The 18,972-nt window shown below is 35.9% G+C and overlaps 1 protein-coding gene across 2 annotated transcripts in view; it reads right to left on the reverse strand.

The window, feature by feature from the left end:
- The window catches only part of LOC135101380 (5'-AMP-activated protein kinase catalytic subunit alpha-2-like), a 44,765-nt gene that overhangs the window by 21,578 nt on the left and 4,215 nt on the right, over nt 1-18,972 (reverse strand). Inside the window, exons 2-11 of one of the 2 annotated variants that reach the window (XM_064005288.1) lie at nt 15,084-15,225; nt 14,214-14,307; nt 11,693-11,837; nt 10,778-10,884; nt 9,909-10,008; nt 9,678-9,783; nt 7,884-7,989; nt 5,973-6,100; nt 3,966-4,078; nt 283-324 (exon numbers count right to left, since the gene is read on the reverse strand). In XM_064005288.1, the coding sequence (XP_063861358.1) occupies nt 283-324; nt 3,966-4,078; nt 5,973-6,100; nt 7,884-7,989; nt 9,678-9,783; nt 9,909-10,008; nt 10,778-10,884; nt 11,693-11,837; nt 14,214-14,307; nt 15,084-15,225 (1,083 nt within the window). The remainder of the gene's footprint in view (nt 1-282; nt 325-3,965; nt 4,079-5,972; nt 6,101-7,883; nt 7,990-9,677; nt 9,784-9,908; nt 10,009-10,777; nt 10,885-11,692; nt 11,838-14,213; nt 14,308-15,083; nt 15,226-18,972) is intronic. The other variant, XM_064005289.1, reaches the window with a different exon arrangement.

The following is an 18,972-nucleotide window of genomic DNA, read 5'->3' on the forward strand; positions in this document are numbered from 1 at the left end:
AATCCCCACATCAAGGGACAAAGGATAAAATATAATTTCTATTTAATCTTAGGGAATGCTTAAGTGTGTGTGTGTGTGTGTGTGTGTTGGAGTGTGTGTGCATGCCTCTGTTAACCCACCTTTGTTGGCTTATTAGCTTGATATGAGGATGGATATAGATACAAAAATGCAAACATTTTAAGGTACCTATATGATGCTCAAATCATATCACTCAAAAATTTATTACCAACCATCCTATGTCTTTGCTGGGAGGAATCATGTGCATGTCAACAATAAACTCACATGCTCGAAAATCAGGATGAATCTTGCCAATACCAAGATGAGCTGTCAAAATTGAATGAAATGCAGATGGTAAAAATTAATTAATGTTCCTGTTGGAAAAAATGTTAGATACTTACAGATAACCGTGGACACATCATCCAAATAATATTCTAATAATCCACTTACTGTTTCCAATGTCTATCATATGAAATATCTTAAAACAGATCATGCATGTATGGCTCAAAACTACTAAGATAAAATACATAATACACAATTATTGAAGGCAAAACATGGACTTCTGTAAAATTGAATGAGTGACAGATTCTGAGAAACCTCCATAAGATAAAATTTTACAAGTTTCATTCATCTTCCACATTACAGGATTGGTGAGTATATTTATTTAACTAGTTGTAAGATACAGGACCTGAACTATGCTTAAATATGAGTGTGGGTGTGTGTGTGTGTGTGTGTGTGTGTGTGTGTGTGTGTGTGTGTGTGTGTGTGTGTGTGTGTGTGTGTGTGTGTGTGTGTGTGTGTGCTAATATTTATTTCAGTACCAGAAGTCTGAAGAACAAAACTATTTGTTTTGAGTTAACTTTTGGGATGAAGATGTGAAATGCAAAATTTTTCTGATTCAAAAATGTCAAAAATAGAACTAATATTTAAAGAAATTGAGAAACTCGATAGCAGGAAAAGTTCGTCAATTGTTACCAGCAGCCAGTGACACAATATATTTGTGAAATGGCATTTATGCACCATATTTATCAGCCAGGAATGCTTGTGAATACATATGATTGTATGTGAATGTAAACATGTTGACACTGTCTTTTCCATCTGCCTTTAAGAGATATCAATCTAGTTTATAAATGGATGTGAAAGGCAGCAGGACAACACCCTGACAATGTTATTTTACCAGACTGGAAAAAAAAAAATAAATAAAACTAATTTAATATTCAGGGAGAGAAAAACTTAAAACTAATTGCAAAAATGAGGATTAATTGGACTTATTTTGAAATTATAAAGATGCTTTAGAGAATTTGAAGCAGAACTGTAGTTTTGGGTGCTTCAGCCCTGGGATACAAAAGTATAAATAGAGAGCTTGTGTGCAACATAAAAAATATAGGAGAGAGAATAGATCAGTGAGCTTTAAATTCATGAAATTGTTTACCTCTTGCTCTGATTTATAAATTTCTATTCATTAATGAAAATATACAAAAAAGTTACATAAGAACATATAAAATTAATTAAATAAAAAATTAAAGTATCTAAAAAATAACTAAGAAATATTCAGAATGCACTAGTTGTAAAAAATGTATTTACAGTTGATGAAACTATTCTAAAATTTCTCACTCCATTTCCAACGCTTCTATCACCTGCTGCCAGTTCACCATCCTTGAGCTCTGTCCCAAAAAACTGAAAGTATTTACAGTGCAAAGCTATCTGGTATGTTTTGGTTTTGGCAACCAAATTACTACATTTAGCAATGATGAGCATTTCAGCAGCATTACACATGACAGCCTTTGGCAGCCCAATGGAAATCCAGATGTCATAAACTACTAAGCATCCATTAGCTGTGGTGTTACTCATACCTGCTTACCCTTGTTGGTGATTTAGTGAATGGTATGACATTATTCTCTTGAACTTCTCTCGAAAAGAAAATTTATAATCTTTCTCTAAATCAAGCAAAATTAACAAATCTTCAAATAAAACTGCTACAAGAGAAATTCTACTCTAACTTCACCATGCAGAAATTACATGCAGTCATCTCTGCATAGAGGCTCATATTTTTCAGTTAAATATTATGCTTAAGTTACATCCATAAAGTTACCCCAAGAAGAAAGCAAAAGTTAAAAACAATATTAAGTCTTCATATAAGAAGTTCAATTTTCAATTATGTACAATACTAATAAGTTTTCCAATGGGGATCTGTGTTTGCAAAGAGCATGTTTAATGAATACTAACACACAAGACCATCAATAAAAAATATGGACATAACATGATAGTAATATCAAAGCAGTGAGCACCACATTTATCATAGTTGGAAAACAAGAGTCTTCACTATTATTTTTCTCTTGAAATAAATAAATATTTCTACTTTTCAATGGTCTTGTTGCACATCATGATTCACAATGCACTGCACTTTGCCTCTTTGCACAGACCCACTGAGAAAAAACTAAGAATATTGCACAGATGAAAAAACAAACTTCATATGTGAAGGTAAAACAATTTGTTTTGTTTTTGCATGTGCTTTAGGAAGAATATTTTTACATGTTGTGCAGTCTTTATACTACAAATATATATATATATATATATATATATATATATATATATATATATATATATATATATATATATATATACCATAATGTCTTACTTTTGGAAGTAATTGCGAACTAAAAAGTTTTTTAACGTCTTAGGGCAACCTAGGGCAAAAAAAGATAAGAAGCTTATTCATAACAACATTCCCAAAATAAAGCACAAGGATCATGAGAGATGGCCAATTTAGTTTCTAAGGTGTTTTGATAATCCTCTTTTGAAACTTTCAAAACTGCACAAATCTTAGGCAGGAGAAAGACAGAAACAAAAAGAGTTCTAGAGTATACCAGCAAAAGGGATAAAAGAGTGAAGATACTGATTAATTCTTGCATTAGTAAAATGTACAGAACAGAGATGGGAGTAAGTAAAAAGTCTTGTGCAGCAAGGATCATAATTTACATCACATCTTCAATGTTCTCATATCCAGGATATTGTCTGAATGAAAGTATCAAAACAAATTCATTCCTATATTCACTCAACACAACAAATCTATCTCCTCTTCTCTAATGACATTCAACTAATCCCTCCTCTACATCAAACATGGACTCTCCACTAAAAATCTCAACTGAAAATGTCACACCTCTTCTCTTGCTAAAACAGCTTCCACAAAGTTAGCTATTCCATATCATCTCCAACAATTCTCTTCCTCCTCCTCCTCTCAGTTACTTGCTTTCTATAACAGACTTATTTGTTCACACATGGAGTATTGCTTTCATATATGTAGAGGTTCAGCTCACTTCTCTTCTCATCAATTTTTCTCCTCTAACAGAGTCCTGATTTTCTCACTCACCACTGCAGTGTTGCCACTCTTAGTATTACTACCTTCTATCATCATTTCCATGGTTGCTGGTCTTCTGAACTTGTAACTAGCATTCCTTCCCCTCCTGTGGTCAAGCTGCATAAGACTTTCAACTTACTCTCAACTTCACACTTTCTAAATTTCCTCCTGCCTATCACTTGAATAATTTTAAAAGAAGACTAACAATACACATTATAAAATAAACTGGCATCTTTCTTGGTTGTTCTACCTCTACTTTTTTGGGGGGAATGGCATTATGAGCCAGCTTTTTATCAATTTTTTTCTCCTTGGCCAGTGTGGTAAACCACCAATTTCATAAAAAGCTTCGATATAACATACAAAATGCTAAACTACAGGAGTACACTACATAAAGTTGCACAGAAATGTATAAAACTACAATAGTTTCAAATAAAAATACTTACATAATTACTAAAGATCACCTTAATCTAAGTAATTTTCAGGTTGGTGAAGAAGACTAATAAAATAATATCACTTCCAATAAGTTTCTTAGTGTTCTTGGCTCACAATAAGAAACATATTCTTGGATAAAAATAACTTCATGTTATCCAAAGCACAAAAAATTACTCACGTGCAATGCGTTCTGGATGTGGTTTGAAAGGGCTTGGGCTTGAGTCTGAGGGGCTGAAGGCAGGAGTGGGCACAGCAGGGGGAGGGGACACACCAGTATAGAAAGCAGATATACTGAAATGTAAAAATCATTATGTGTAAGGATCAGTCCTCTCTCTCCCCTACTAACTGAAGTGTAAAGGAATGAATGTGAATAGTAAAGTAAACGTGAATGTATGAGCATGCAGGCAGACACTTCATCTCAGCTATCTCCTTTAGTGTAAACTTCACCTCAGTGTGTATCATCATACCTCCATTCCTTCACAACTACAATGATGATGGTCTGCTCATATTCTTGGTCAGTAATTCCAGCTAACTAAAGTGGAATGATGGTGAAAGCAGATTGCATGTTACTCCCTATGCAAAAGAACACAAATTATTCAAGGCTAGAATGATGTCTCTAGGAGTGAGTAGCAAGTTATATGAATGAGCAAACAGTGGGAGCAAGATGTGTAAAATGTGCAAGAAAGGGGTGGTTCAAACAGTAGAACATGTGATGGAGTGTGTGAAGCACAAAAGTAAGAACATGAAAGAGCAAATATGACAGTGGTAGAGGGCATAGGAGTGGAACAATGAAGTGAGATGAGAGAATGGAATGACAGTATATATATGAGTACTTGTTGGGGTTGCATGCTGAGTGGAAGAGAGTGGCCGAGAGTTTTATGGCTTTCCTAGTAAATGCATAGAGTACCAATGAAAAAGAGAGTGCATGTAATGTGAGTAGAGGCAGGAAAGGGGAAGTGGAGCCTCAGTTTTGACCCTCTCTTTGTCTTCTTGCATGTGTGTGTATGGGAGAGTTCCATTCACTAGCAGTCTTCACTGGGTGACTTCCAACTCAAGCTCATGCTCAAGCAAGATCAGAAGAGCAGTTAGCATGAAAGTAACAATAAAAGATAAAAAAGAGAAGCAACCTTGTAGCAAAGAGAGGAAAGAGGTTGATAAGACAAACCACTTTAAGAATGCTGTGTGTGTGGAACCCACTCATTACATATGAAGCACACTCCTTACAGAGAGTTATTATAGTTATATAAAGTTAGCAGCTAGGGAGTGAGAAAAACTGGTGGAGCTCAGAATACTAAATTCATTGAATTTATTTTAGCCAGAGATAAGAGATAAAGTTTCCAATTTAGATTACTACTAAAGAATAGACCAAGCATATTCAGTGAAGAAAAGGAAGACAGCTGCATGTCACTAAAGATGGGATAGCTACATGGAAGGTTGTGTTAAATTGATAGATGGAGGAATTAGGTTTTTTGAGGCAGTGAATAATAACAAGTTAGCTCTGCCCTTGTGAGAAATTTTAGAAAGATCGGAAGTCAGTTATCATGTGGTTTTCATTAACGAATTGTTCAGTCACTGAAGGGATGGATATCCAGGAAAAGATGTGAAAAAATTAAAAGTGGTATCATCAGTATATAAGTGGATAGAACAATAAGTTTGATTTAGAAGATCATTGATGAATAATAAAAACAGAGTAAGTAATAGGAAAAGTAAGTAACAGGACAGAATTCTATATGCTGTGGTATATGAAACATTAGTTCCAAAGACATTTACTGCATTTCTGTATGAATTCTTTGATGTGCATATAATGAAATGTTTTTATCATTACATAAAAGACATTGTGATACCTATCAGAATGAGAAAAAGTCCTTTCCAGCCTCAACTATTTTTTTATTCCTCTTTTCTGTGGTGCCTAAACCTTCTGGTATTTCATTAATAATGGCATCTCTATCATATTTACAAAAAGAAGTTGCTGCTTTGAAAGTTTAGCTTACTCAGCTCCTTCCATGAGATAAAACATCTTGCAGCATTGAGGTAGAGCCATGAGGCAGTTTACATATTGAGACACAAAGAACAGGTATATGTTAAAGAAAAAACTGCATACACACTTTATATGGAATGAAAACTTGATCATATAAACAGCTGAAGCAAAACATTATGAATATCTTACTGTGTTTTAGTGACCTACCTGTACATGGCACTGGCATCAGCAAAACGTTTGTTGTCAACAATCAGATTGTAGGCAATTTTTAGTTGGTTATGCTGATCTTCTGACAGAATGGCACTCTGAACTTCTGCTGTTTCAACTTGGAATTTCTGTCACATAACAAAAAGGCTCAATATGGGTTTCATCACAATAAAGCATACCTAAATAATAAAAAATCAAGCAATGCACTGTAAATACCTCTTTTTTAAGTTATATTAGAACCTAAACAAAATCAGAGTAGCAAAACTACTAATCAGGGCAGAAATAAATTAAAAAATGAAAACCTATCTATCATCATGTATATCAGGTTATCTCCACATCGGGATATTTAAGACAAAGCACCCCACACACACATACACCTACCTATCCACACCCCACACACACAAACCAATACACACACACACACACACACACACACACACACACACTAAGGATTTTTCACTAACAATGAGTGTGGGTGGTTACTAGTCCCACTTGAGGAAGAGGAGGAAGGTCTGTGTTGCATAATGCTTCAGCTTTACCCATATAGATCAGTTTCTATGAGTTCTGAACTCTTTCCAGAGTGATAAAAGCTGGAGGTCAGAGGGTTAAAGACTAAGACTATTGTGAAAAAAATTACATCATGCCAACACACACACACACACATACACACACTCACTCACTCACTCACTTAACACTCACACACGCACACATGCACACACTCTCTCTCTCTCTCTCTCTCTCTCTCTCTCTCTCTCTCTCTCTCTCTCTCTCTCTCTCTCTCTCCACAGCCACACTAATTCTTTCCTTACACCATTCACTTCCCATCTGTACCCACTCTTTTCATACCTCAAACTACTTCCATACACTCGTGTGGTACTCGTACAAAACTGCCCCTCCTTTTCCACATTACCATTATTTTGCTCTTCCACTGCATCCTATCCAACTTCCAACTTTTCCTGCTACTTCCATTACTCCATCACTTTCCCTCTTTTCCCATCCCTCTCACACATCCAATACTTTTGTATCACATTCAACTCACCTTGCTACCATCCTCCTCAAACCTGCTCTCAACTTACCCTCCACAAGGTAGTGGTCAAATGCAAATATTAGACAAGTGAATAACCATAAATTCAATCCCACTTTTGATATCACCATAGTGGATCCGGACTAACTTGGTACTCGTGGTGTTAGCTCTACCCACTCGCGCTGTTGTCACCTCAACCCTGGAGTGATCTGACTTGAGCTGGGCCAGCACAATGTGGCCTGGGAGATTCACATGTCAAGGACACAGGGGCAGCAGTGCCACATGGCCCATATGTGTTGCCAAGAGTACCAGAAGATATATAACATCATTGTTCCATCATTAAATTGAAAAATTGAAATTGAAAAAAAAAAAACATAATTTTATAATAATTAAGGCAAAGGATGACAGTATGAGTGAAAGAGAGGTGTTCATATGCCTGTTGACTGTGAACATGACAACAATGCAGGACAGGTACAACCAACAGCCCAAGTATCAAGTATAGCTGGATTCACTATAACACATCAGAAATTATTGAGGATTTTATACAAAATCAACACCATATTCATTCAAACCCCAAGGGCAACACAAGTCGTTACTCTTTTTTATGGTTTCCATCATTGTAACTGCTGAACTATTGGGATGGCTGTTCTCCATCATACTGGAAAATGAAGCCATCAGAAACAGGCCTCATCACTCTTCATCTTTGTTCAGTACTGACCACCCAGATGTTCAATCTCCTTTGCCCAAAAGATTGCTGTTAATAATACAAAATGCATAAATATTTGTATATCAAATCATATGCAACAAGCATTTCCTTGGATGCCAGATAAATGGGTTCCTCTGTATCTCTGAATCTGTCCTATTAACAACAATTTTGGCTTCCTCACCTCACAAACTTCAGTTATTGCCTCTTGATCTATCACAGAATTGTCATGATCATATGGTGGAGGGAAGAGATATGCTGGTAGGTCTTTCTGGAACCATTCATGCTTCCTGAAAACAGAATAATAATCTGTAATCCATGTTATAATGCCAATCATTATAATAAATAATCTCCAACCGAATATGAGTTTTATTCCTAATATCACTATGGTTGCTAAAATTAAACTTGTATAAAATACATATTACTTTGATTTCCTGTCTTTCTGATGTTCTTGATTCTACTCCAACACAAAAGTTTTTATACTTTAACACAAAAGTTCCTAATTTCAAACTAAACTCTTATGTTTTTATGTAGGTCTCAGTATTTTATCTACCTGTTCTTTTCCCATCAACTGTATTGGTGGGTAAAAAGTTTCAAAGATGTGACCAAGATTGTGACTTCATAAAAATTTTGGAGATCCATCACCAAGAACACTTGGCTTCTTTTCTTTCAATTCCTTTGTGATGATTACATTCCATTTCTCTTTCCATAATGTTTAATGTTTGCTGAGCAACTTTCTTTGCCAATCCAGGCCTCACTTTGTGCTCTGAGACAGACGTTTCATCACCATCTTTGAGATTCTTTACCCACTGGTATACACTTCTCTCTAAAACTCCAGTAATACTAATTGTTTCTTCAATTGTTTTTTATTCCTTGGCACAAGACAACCACAGATGCTATTTCTTTAGTATCCAATGGCAGAGGACATGGCAAGATATGCAACATTAACTTGTGGAAGTCAACTTAGAAGTGCAAGCATGAAAAACTTCTTGTCACTCAACTGTCAAATCTATACTAAAACCATTAATGTATCACTGTACCCAAGGCCACTATTTGTCTTGAGTTGCCAGATCAGATATTATTAGTGCTCCGCTCTCCCATACAACTGGATGAAATTAATGGAAGGGTATGTGGACAATGACACTGACTGTCTGAGACTTCTGCCATCTTTTTTGGCATCAACCATATATACTAGGCTGGAAATCCTACACAGGGTGACCCAGACCACCACACATTCATACAAACATTATTCACAATCTTATCCCTGTTGGTCCCTGGTCGTAAGGCATTAACTCTTGCTACATTAACCCCTACTACATACCAAAAGCTTAGGCATAGCACACCTGGCCACATATTTCCACAGTAAGGCCCAACAACATACACTGTTCCTTCACAATGAGACCATTGCTTACCATGCACCTACTCCAATACTACAACTACAGCAGATGAAGGAAGTGTCCTGCACTTTAACTGGGTCCATACACCAACAGGCCCTGCCAAATGCACCCACACTCCTTCCTGGAGCTCGATGAGACCACTTCATTTTCACACTCACCACTGTTGCTCTTAATTCACCTCTATCACACACAAGCATTCTTGCTTGCTGCAATCATTCCTCTCTCATTCAGTGCTCTCTTCACGCAGATAAAACTGGCAGGGTATGATATTGTAAAAAATTCTAAAGGAAAAATATAAAAACAAGCCACACACTCTCACAGCAGCTGCATTTACTACATTTACTATATTCCCTAGAGTATAGGTTGAGTTCTGAAGGCCAAATATTTAAACAAAAGATTGGGATCAACCTAAACACAGGTATCAGATTTCTTAGGTTGAAAATTCAGAAATCCAAATGTGATAGGAAGAGCCACCAGTAACTATTGGTTTCAGAAATTATCATATATATTGTATCTAATTTATTTTTTAAGCTCTTTGTTCCTTTTCTTGTGCTTGAGTCAACCCATAATGAAGCACTCACTTGATATCTTCAATGGTGGCTCGCTTCATTGGGTCCACCATCAACATGTGCAATAGCAGGCGTACTACACTCTGATTAAGGTAGTCTGGGATCTGAAACACACCCGCTGTACCCAAAACCAAGGAATTTTATTTTACAAACAGCCTTGAAATCATGTCGAAGTTCATGAATCTTGGTAACATTTCACAAGCAGTGTTCAAACATTGTAACAAATACTAGATGAACACTTACATTTTATCTTGCGGAAAAGTGATGGGACGTGCTCATCATCAAAAGGAAGTGTGCCACATAGTAGGGCATACAGGATAATACCACAAGACCACACATCCACCTGAGATAAGAAAAATCAATATCATCTGAATGGCTTTTAAAACCTTAAGTATCAATAGCAATGTAAAGTTGATACATCATTTTTCAGCCTGTGACAAATATTTTGTAAAATTATGGGAACTGATCTCTCCATCCTGCAGCCATCTTGCTGTGTGACGAACCCCAAACTCTATGGTGCTTACTTCTAACAATTACCATCCATAACCACATTCTATAAATATCAGTTAAACCGTATGCTGAATTTTGGATTAATGGCCATGACACTTTTGGTCATTATAACATCTGCCCTTTTTTGTTTGAGCCTAATCATTGTAGTCCCATACATCATCATCTGTAATCACATATTCACTAGCATTCAAATAATCAAATAACTTCTCTGACTGCAATACAATTTTCTTTCTTTCTAATTCACAAGCACATTCATCACAAATTCTATAAAAACTGTTGCAGAAATATAGTTCTTTTAAAATTTATGAAAGTTTTACACAGATGATTTTTCATGAAGTACAGCACACACCTTCTCAACATGGCTGTTTTCTATTGATATGGAAAGCCATCCAAATTTACAATTATCTTTAGTGAATTTTCATTCTAATTTGAAGTACTGGTACCATTCATGACATCCACAGAAAAAGGAATAGCCATGGCAAAGGTATCTCCTCTGACATCACACACATGCACCAAAACACATCCATTAGACTATATTAAAAACCATCCTGACACTTGGGCCTGCACAAAAGGAGAGAAGACTTTCATTAAAGAATACTCACCTCTGGACCAGCATACAGCTTTCCAGATATGACTTCAGGAGCAGCATAATTAGGAGATCCACAACTAGTACGAAGGAATTCTCCATCAACCATTATGTTTGACAAACCTGTAAAGTATCAATTAATTTATCATGAAATTGTATTTTAATTAATGAAATCAATCTTCAATATGATGCATCTATTAATTCATGTAATTTTTACACACATCTACCAAATTACGAACTGCTATAACAGGTACAATTAAGGCCATTCGTAAATCCAAGATCATCACAGGTTATCATTAGGGGAAAATGTGAATGTGCAGAAATACACTGTGAATCAGAATGGCTGACTGACACTTTGTACCAACCATGCATCAAATAGTTTCCTAACTATCTATATACCAAGCCAGCAATCCCACACAGGATGGGCTTGTTGATATCTGAATGCTGATTCTGCATTTACACAACGTTCTGGTATCAAGTTCTGAAACTAGTTCCATGGCATACCAACAGATGGCAGTGAAGGGATGCACTGGGACTGAAAAGTAATAGTCACTAATCAATCTACTAACTAGCATCATTCTATGAACATTGTGACTTGTGCCATGGAAGCTTTTGTGACCAAAGAAAGTCTTATTTGTGATTTCATTGTGAAGTGCAAATTAGACGAGAGAATAAACATCAAATTTTGTCTGCAACAGACACCTCTGACATGACTCAGCATAAGTATGGAAATAAAGCAATGAATGCAGAGGCACATATGGTTCAAGAGCAGTAGAACATCACTGGAAGGCAACAAGAGGTCAGGATAACTTCCATGAACTCAACACCTAAAAATGTGGAAACCACAAGACTGGAGAAGGAAGAGGAGAACATTTAGTTAGCACAACACTGGCACTCAATAATGTCTATAGACAAATTACTAACAAATTACCAAAGTCTGCAATCTTGACATGCAAGTTGTGATCCAGGAGAAGGTTTTCTGGCTTAAGGTCCCGGTGAACCACCATATGTCTATGGCAATAATCCACACCAGAGATAATCTGCTGGAAGAACCTCCGTGCTTCTGATTCTTTGAGCTGTAATGCAAGGCACAGATAATAAGATGCACATAAAAATATATATTCATAAGTCTTGACTCAAAATATCAAATGGTGAATAAATCTAACCATTTAGAATCCTACAAAACAATGTTACATTCCTCAAACTACTATCACATAGGAATAACAGTAAAGTGATAGGGAAATAAGCTACTCTCTCCTTAAGACATCTACACTGGTTACCTAAGCAGTGAATTTATTTCTTTTCAACTGGCCCAAAACTGCTTAACTGCAAAGTCGGCATAATACAGCATGTATATGTTGCACACTGACAATCCTTCACCAAGAATTCTAAAATCTAGAAATGTGTTAACTTTATCTATAATTTACACACACTGTCATTCCAATGCTACATAAATTCAGTATAACAACGATACAAATTATAATACTATATAATTTAATCAGAATGTTCCATGATCTATATTTTCACATAATATTTTAATAATGTTTTATTTATTTATTTATTTATTACTATTTATTTTATTATTATTATTTATTTATTCATTTATTTTTATCTTTATATTTTTTTTTAATCTTACTATATAAAGTGCATGTATTTACCTAGTTGTGATATATCTGTCCCATCTCTATATTTATTGATATTAATTTTGGCTTTAAAACTGAGAAAAAAATTTAAATGGACTACACCCTTATCCAGTCCATTCCAGGGATTAACTATTCTTTGTGGAAACCTATAATTCTTGATGTCTTTCCTGCAATGATCCTTACTCAGCCTTTTTGCCATATCCTCTTGTTTCTCTTGTGTCTAGTAACAGTAGGTCCTCTCTATCCACTTGTTCTCTTCCATTTAGTAGTCTATAATAGAAGTGGTCCGAACATGTATTTTTCAGTATCTGAACGTATATACGGGCAGGAGATTCTCTCTTACACATTTGATTAAATGTGATTTCTAGGTCAGCATTTAATATTTTTATATTAATAATATTTATTCATAATATATCATATTATTTATTAACATTATATAACATATATTATTTGTTAATATTATATAATATATTATTTATTAATATTAATATTTAATATTCAATACAATATATCTGATTATTTATAATATTTAATATTCAATATTCAGTATTTGCAAATACGAATGCAAATAACAATTATCATTATTTGCGAATGCAAATACAAATTTTTTGTTTGAACAAGCAATATGATAATTATGATGGCTTGAACCTTGGGCAAAGGCTGCGTGTGCACCTGCAATCTGCATGGGTGCAGTGCAGATGTGCAACTGTGCATGTGTTTGAATGTGAGAGCAAATGTGGTGGCCTTTTTTTTTTTTTCTTTTTTTTCAACTGTAAGAGTTTTTGCCACAGAAATTTGAATTAATAAATTCCAATCAATTTTCTTTGTTACCAAGAGGCAGGATGAGGACCTAACTCTTACATGCATCAGAGTAATTCTCTCTTTTTCTCACTGCATTCATTTAAGAATAGTGTTGAAATAGGCCTATAGTTTAATATCAATATTAAAAAATATTTAGTAGGGCAACATGCAAATGCAAATGTGAATGCGAATCTTAAAAAACGTGAATATTTGCTATTGCGAATGCAAATACAAATATTCGGACCATCTTTAGTCTATAAACAGCAATCAGGTATCCCTTCTCCTTTCTTTGTTCCAACACTGGCAATTCAGTTTCTTCAGTCTTTCTTGATAGAGCAGGTCACTTACGTTAGGAATCATCTTGGTTACTACATTTTGAATCCTATCCTGTTTCTTTATATTTCTTTTCATATTCAGTAACCACATTCAGTGTTGCATATTATGATCTTGGTCATATCATTGATACAATTAATTTTCTTATCATTTCATCCAGATAGTCAAATACTATTTTTATATTTCTTATCAAATTACATGTCTCACCAAAAATTTTATTTTTATGTTTCTCAGGCAATAAATTGTCCATCAAAATGACTCCTAGTTTCTCTGATGTTGATTTCTTGATGGTGACATCTCCTATTATGTACTTAGCTGATACATTCTTGCTGCTTTTGCCAAATTCAATTATACCACATTTCTTGGAGATTAATTTAATTACCCATTTAAGACTTCATTCATAGGTCATATCTATGTCTTATTGCAATGCCTTGCAATCCTCATTATTTTCAGTCTTTCTGTGTGTGTGTGTGTGTGTGTGTGTGTGTGTGTGTGTGTGTGTGTGTGTGTGTGTGTGTGTGTGTGTGTGTGTGTGTGTGTGTGTGTGTGTGTGTGTGTGTGTGTTCTAAAATCTATAATCCAGAACACTTCCAATCCCAAGCATTCCAAATAAAAGGCTCTCAATCTGTATGAAAATCTGTAAGTCTTACTGTAATATAAAATCCTAATCCTCACCTTGCTTTTCTGCTTGATGTAATCAAACAGTTCTCCTCCAGAAGCATATTCCATCACCATGAAAATGTCTGTTGGTGTACTGATCACTTGATATCTGTAACATAAATACATCACATTTATTACCAGATTCTTTTTGATCAAAGAAATACTACACATATCATGTCTGTAATACACTATTTTGATATCCTAAATTCTAGTCCAAGACACAGTATGCTTACAACTAAGTGTTGGTTTCCTTTTTTTTTTTTTTTTTCATTTCCAATGCCATCCTCAAGTCCCCCTCCCCCCTCTCTCTCTCTCTCTCTCTCTCTCTCTCTCTCTCTCTCTCTCTCTCTCTCTCTCTCTCTCTCTCTCTCTCTCTCTCTCTCTCTTGTACTCTACACCTCACCTCTGCTTCCAAGGACACCCAGTATCAAAATTTCTATCTTGTCTGTCATAATCTCAGCAAGTACAGTACTCTAGTATGTCACCATTCAAAATCCAACAGCACCTCTTACACCATTCATTACTTTGCTCACTGCCACTTCAACTTTCTTCTGTCACATACCCATCCTTTAACCAGCTTCTTCAACTTGTCTCTACCATTTACAACAAAAACTTTATCATCATTACAAGATAACAATACAGTTCACATCCCATGATAAAGATAAATAATTGTACTTGCACATAAACGCTTAATATACCAGAAATTTCATTACTGACACTTCTACTTTTTTTTCTTTTAATACACAGAATTCCTATCCAGTTTGGTTTTCTCAGACCCTTCTTCACATTAAATAAATAAAAAATCTATGATCCCAAGTATGCCATATGAGCATCATATACCAGCATCACAAATCAGTATCCTTGTAGCTCAACCAACACACTTACAACTTGATGATGTGGGGATGACGGAAAAGCTTGAGGTTGGTAATCTCTCGCTTTATTTTACTGACCATGTCCAAGTTTTTAATGGTCTTGCGGTTGAGGATTTTTATGGCAACTTTGGTGCCTGTGAGAATGTGCTCCCCATCTGAAAAAAAAAAGATAATTTTTCGTAATTACCTATAAATTTTAATTTTTCGTAATTACCTATAAATTTTATGTTCCATGAGTGAAAAAAATATCTGTGTATAGGGGGTCCAATGAGTACCCCAAAAATTTGGTCAACTGTTGGTCACATGCTATGTTTTTGTTTCCTTTATTCTGTACAGTCATAATGTTTCCCACACATACATGATAGAATCTATGATTCAACCCAGATTGAATATGCTGCAACTGTTTGGTCAACTCATAATAAAGTTATAAGGAATATAGGAAGGATTCAAAGAGCTGCAACCAAAATAGTTCCAAGTTTGAGGGATTTTATCTTATAAAGATAGACTAAAGAGATTAGAACATCCAACATTACAGCAGAAAAGAGAAAGAGACCTGATTGCTATATACAGGGCTTTGAAGGAGAAGGACCAAGTTGACAAAGAAGACCTGTTTAAGTGGGACTCAAGAGACACAAGAGGACAGCATGTAGAAGAGACGTCAGAAAATACAGTTTCCTGAATATATATATATATATATATATATATATATATATATATATATATATATATATATATATATATATATATATATATATATATATATATATATATATATATATATAGGGGGGACACTGGCCAAGAACAACAAAAATACAATAAAAAAATAAAAGAGAGCTCACCAAGATGCTAGTCCCCCAAAAAATTGAAGGATAAGTGTCTTGAAACCTCCCTCTTCAAGGAGTTGAAGTCATAGGAAGGTGAAAATACTGAAGCAAGCAGGGCATCCCAGATTTTACTAGAGAAAGGGATGAATGATTAACTCTTGAATTATAGAGATGGACAGAATAGGGGTGAGAGCAAAAAGAAAGTTTTGTGCAGCGAGGCTGTAAGATGAGTGGAGGTATGCAGTTAGCAAGATCTGAAGAGCAGTTAGTATGAAAATAGCGGTAGAAGATAACAAGAGATGCAACATTGCGGCAATGAGAAAGAGGCTGAAGACAATCAGTTAGAGGAGAGGAGTTGATGAGGTGAAAAGCTTTTGATTCCACCCTGTCTAGAAGAGCAGTATGAGTGGAACTCCCCCAGACATGTGAAGTATACTCCATACACAAATGGATAAGGCTCTTGTACAGAGTTAGCAACTGGGGGGGGGGTGAGAGAAACTGCCAGAGACATCAGAATACCTAACTTCATTGAAGCTGTTTCAGCTAGAGATGAGATGTGAAGTTTCCAGTTTAGATTATAAGAAAAGGGCAGACCAAGGATGTTCAATGTAGAAGAGGAGAATGGTTGAGTGTCATTGAAGAAGAAGGGATAGTTGTTTGGAAGATTGTGTCAAGTTGACAGATGCAAGAAATGAGTTTTTGAGGCATTGAACAATACCAACTTTACTCTGCCCCAATCAGAAATTTTAGAGAGATCAGAAGTCAGGCATTCTGTGGTTTCCTTGTATGAACTGTTTATTTCCTGAAGGGTTGGACATCTACAAAAAGATGTGGAAGAGTGCAGGGTGGTATCATCAGTGTAGGAGTGGATAGGACAAGAAGTTTGCTTCAGAAGATAATTGATGAATAATAGGAAGAGAGTGGGTGACAGGACAGAACCCTAAGGAGCACCACTGTTAAAAGATTTAGAAGAACAGTGACTGTCTACCACAGCAGCAATAGAACGGTCAGAAAGGAAACTTGAGATGAAGTTACAGAGAGAAGGATAAAAGCTGTAGGAGGGTAGTTTGGAAATCAAAGCTTTGTGTTAGATTATCAAAAGCTTTTGATATGTCTAAGGCAACAGCAAAACTTTCACCAAAATCTCTAAAAGAGGATGACCACGACTCAGTAAGGAAAGCCAGAAGATCACCAGTAGAGTTGCCTTGATGGAACCCATACTGGCAATCAGATAGAAGGTTGTGAAGTGATAGATGTTTAAGAATCTTCCTGTTAAGGATAAATTCAAAAACTTTAGATAGGCAGGAAATTAAAGCAATAGAATGGTAGTTTGAGGGATTAGAATGGTCACCCTTTTAAGGAACAGGCTGAATGTAGGCAAACTTCCAGCAAGAAGGAAAGGTGGATGTTGACAGACAGAGTTGAAAGAGTTTGACTAGGCAAGGTGCAAGCATGGAGGCACAGTTCAGGAGAACAATAGGAGGGACCCCATCAGGTCCATAAGCCTTCCAAGGGTTTAGGCCAGTGAGGGCATGGAAAACATCGTTGTGAAGAATTTTAATATGTAGCATGAAGTAGTCAGAGGTTGGAGGGTAGGGAGGAACAAGCCCTGAATCATCCAAGATAGAGTTTTTAGCAAAGGTTTGAGTGAAGAGTTTAACTTTAGAGGTGGATGTGATAGTAGTAGTGCCATCTGACTGAAATAAAGGAGAGGATGAAGAAGCAAAGTTATTGGAGATGTTTTTGGCTAGAAGTCACAAGGGGAGTTAGATCTTGAAAGACTTTGACACTTTCTATTAATGAAGGAGTTTTGGCTAGTTTGGATAACAGACTTGGCATGGTTCTGGGTAAGAATAATTCTTAATACATCTAAAATCATGAGAAAAGTGAATTTTTGACCATGAGATTCTGGTGATGGAAAGCTCAAGTACCTTTTGTGGGCCACCTCTCTATCATGTATAGCATGAGAACAAGCTATGTTAAACCAAGGTTTGGAAGGTTTAGGTCAAGAAAAAGAGTGAGGAATATATATATATATATATATATATATATATATATATATATATATATATATATATATATATATATATATATATATATATATATATCTATGTCCAAGACAACAGCAAAAGTTTCACCAAAATCTCTAAAAGAGGATGACCAAGACTCAATAAGGAAAGCCAGAAGATCACCAGTAAAGCGGCCTTGACGGAACTCATACTGGCAATCAGATAGAATGTTGTGAAAAGATAGATGTTTAAGAATCTTCCTGTTGAGGCTAGATTCAAAAACTTTAGATAGGCAGGAAATTAAAGCAATAGGACGGTAGTTTGAGGGATCAGAACGGTCACCCTTTTTAGGAACAGGATGAATGTAGGCAAGAAGGAAAGGTAGATGTTGACAGACAGAGCTGAAAGAGTTTGACTAGGCAAGGTGCAAGCACAGAGGCACAGTTTCGGAGAACAATAGGAAGGACCCCATCTGGTCCATAAGCCTTCCGAGGGTTTAGGCCAGCAAGGGCACGGTAAACATCATTGCGGAGAATTTTAATAGGTAGCATGAAGTAGTCAGAGGGTGGAGGAGAGGGAGGAACAAGCCCAGAATCGTCCAAGGTAGAGTTTTTAGCAAAGGTTTGAGCAAAGAGTTCAACTTTAGAAATAGATGACAACAGTGGTGCCATCTGGTTGTAATAAAGGAGGGAAAGAAGAAGAAGCAAAGTTATTGGAGATATTTTTGGCTAGATGCCAGAAGTCATGAGGGGAGTTAGACCTTGAAAGGTTTTGACACTTTGTTAATGAAGGAGTTTTTGGCTAGTTGGAAAACAGACTTGGCATGGTTCCAGGCAGAAATATAAAGTGCATGAGATTCTGGTGATGGAAGGCTTAAATAGCTTTTGTGAGCCACCTCTCTATTATGTAGAGCACGAGAACAAGCTGTGTTCAAGGGTTTGGAAGGTTTAGGTCGAGAAAAAGAGTGAGGAATGTACGCCTCCATGCCAAACACTATCACCTGTTATGTGCTCAGCACACAAAGACGGGTCTCTGACACGGAAGCAGTAGTCATTCAAAGGAAAATCAG

The sequence above is a fragment of the Scylla paramamosain genome, chromosome 6 (genome assembly GCF_035594125.1).
Source record: "Scylla paramamosain isolate STU-SP2022 chromosome 6, ASM3559412v1, whole genome shotgun sequence".
NCBI classification, from domain to species: Eukaryota; Metazoa; Arthropoda; class Malacostraca; order Decapoda; family Portunidae; genus Scylla; species Scylla paramamosain.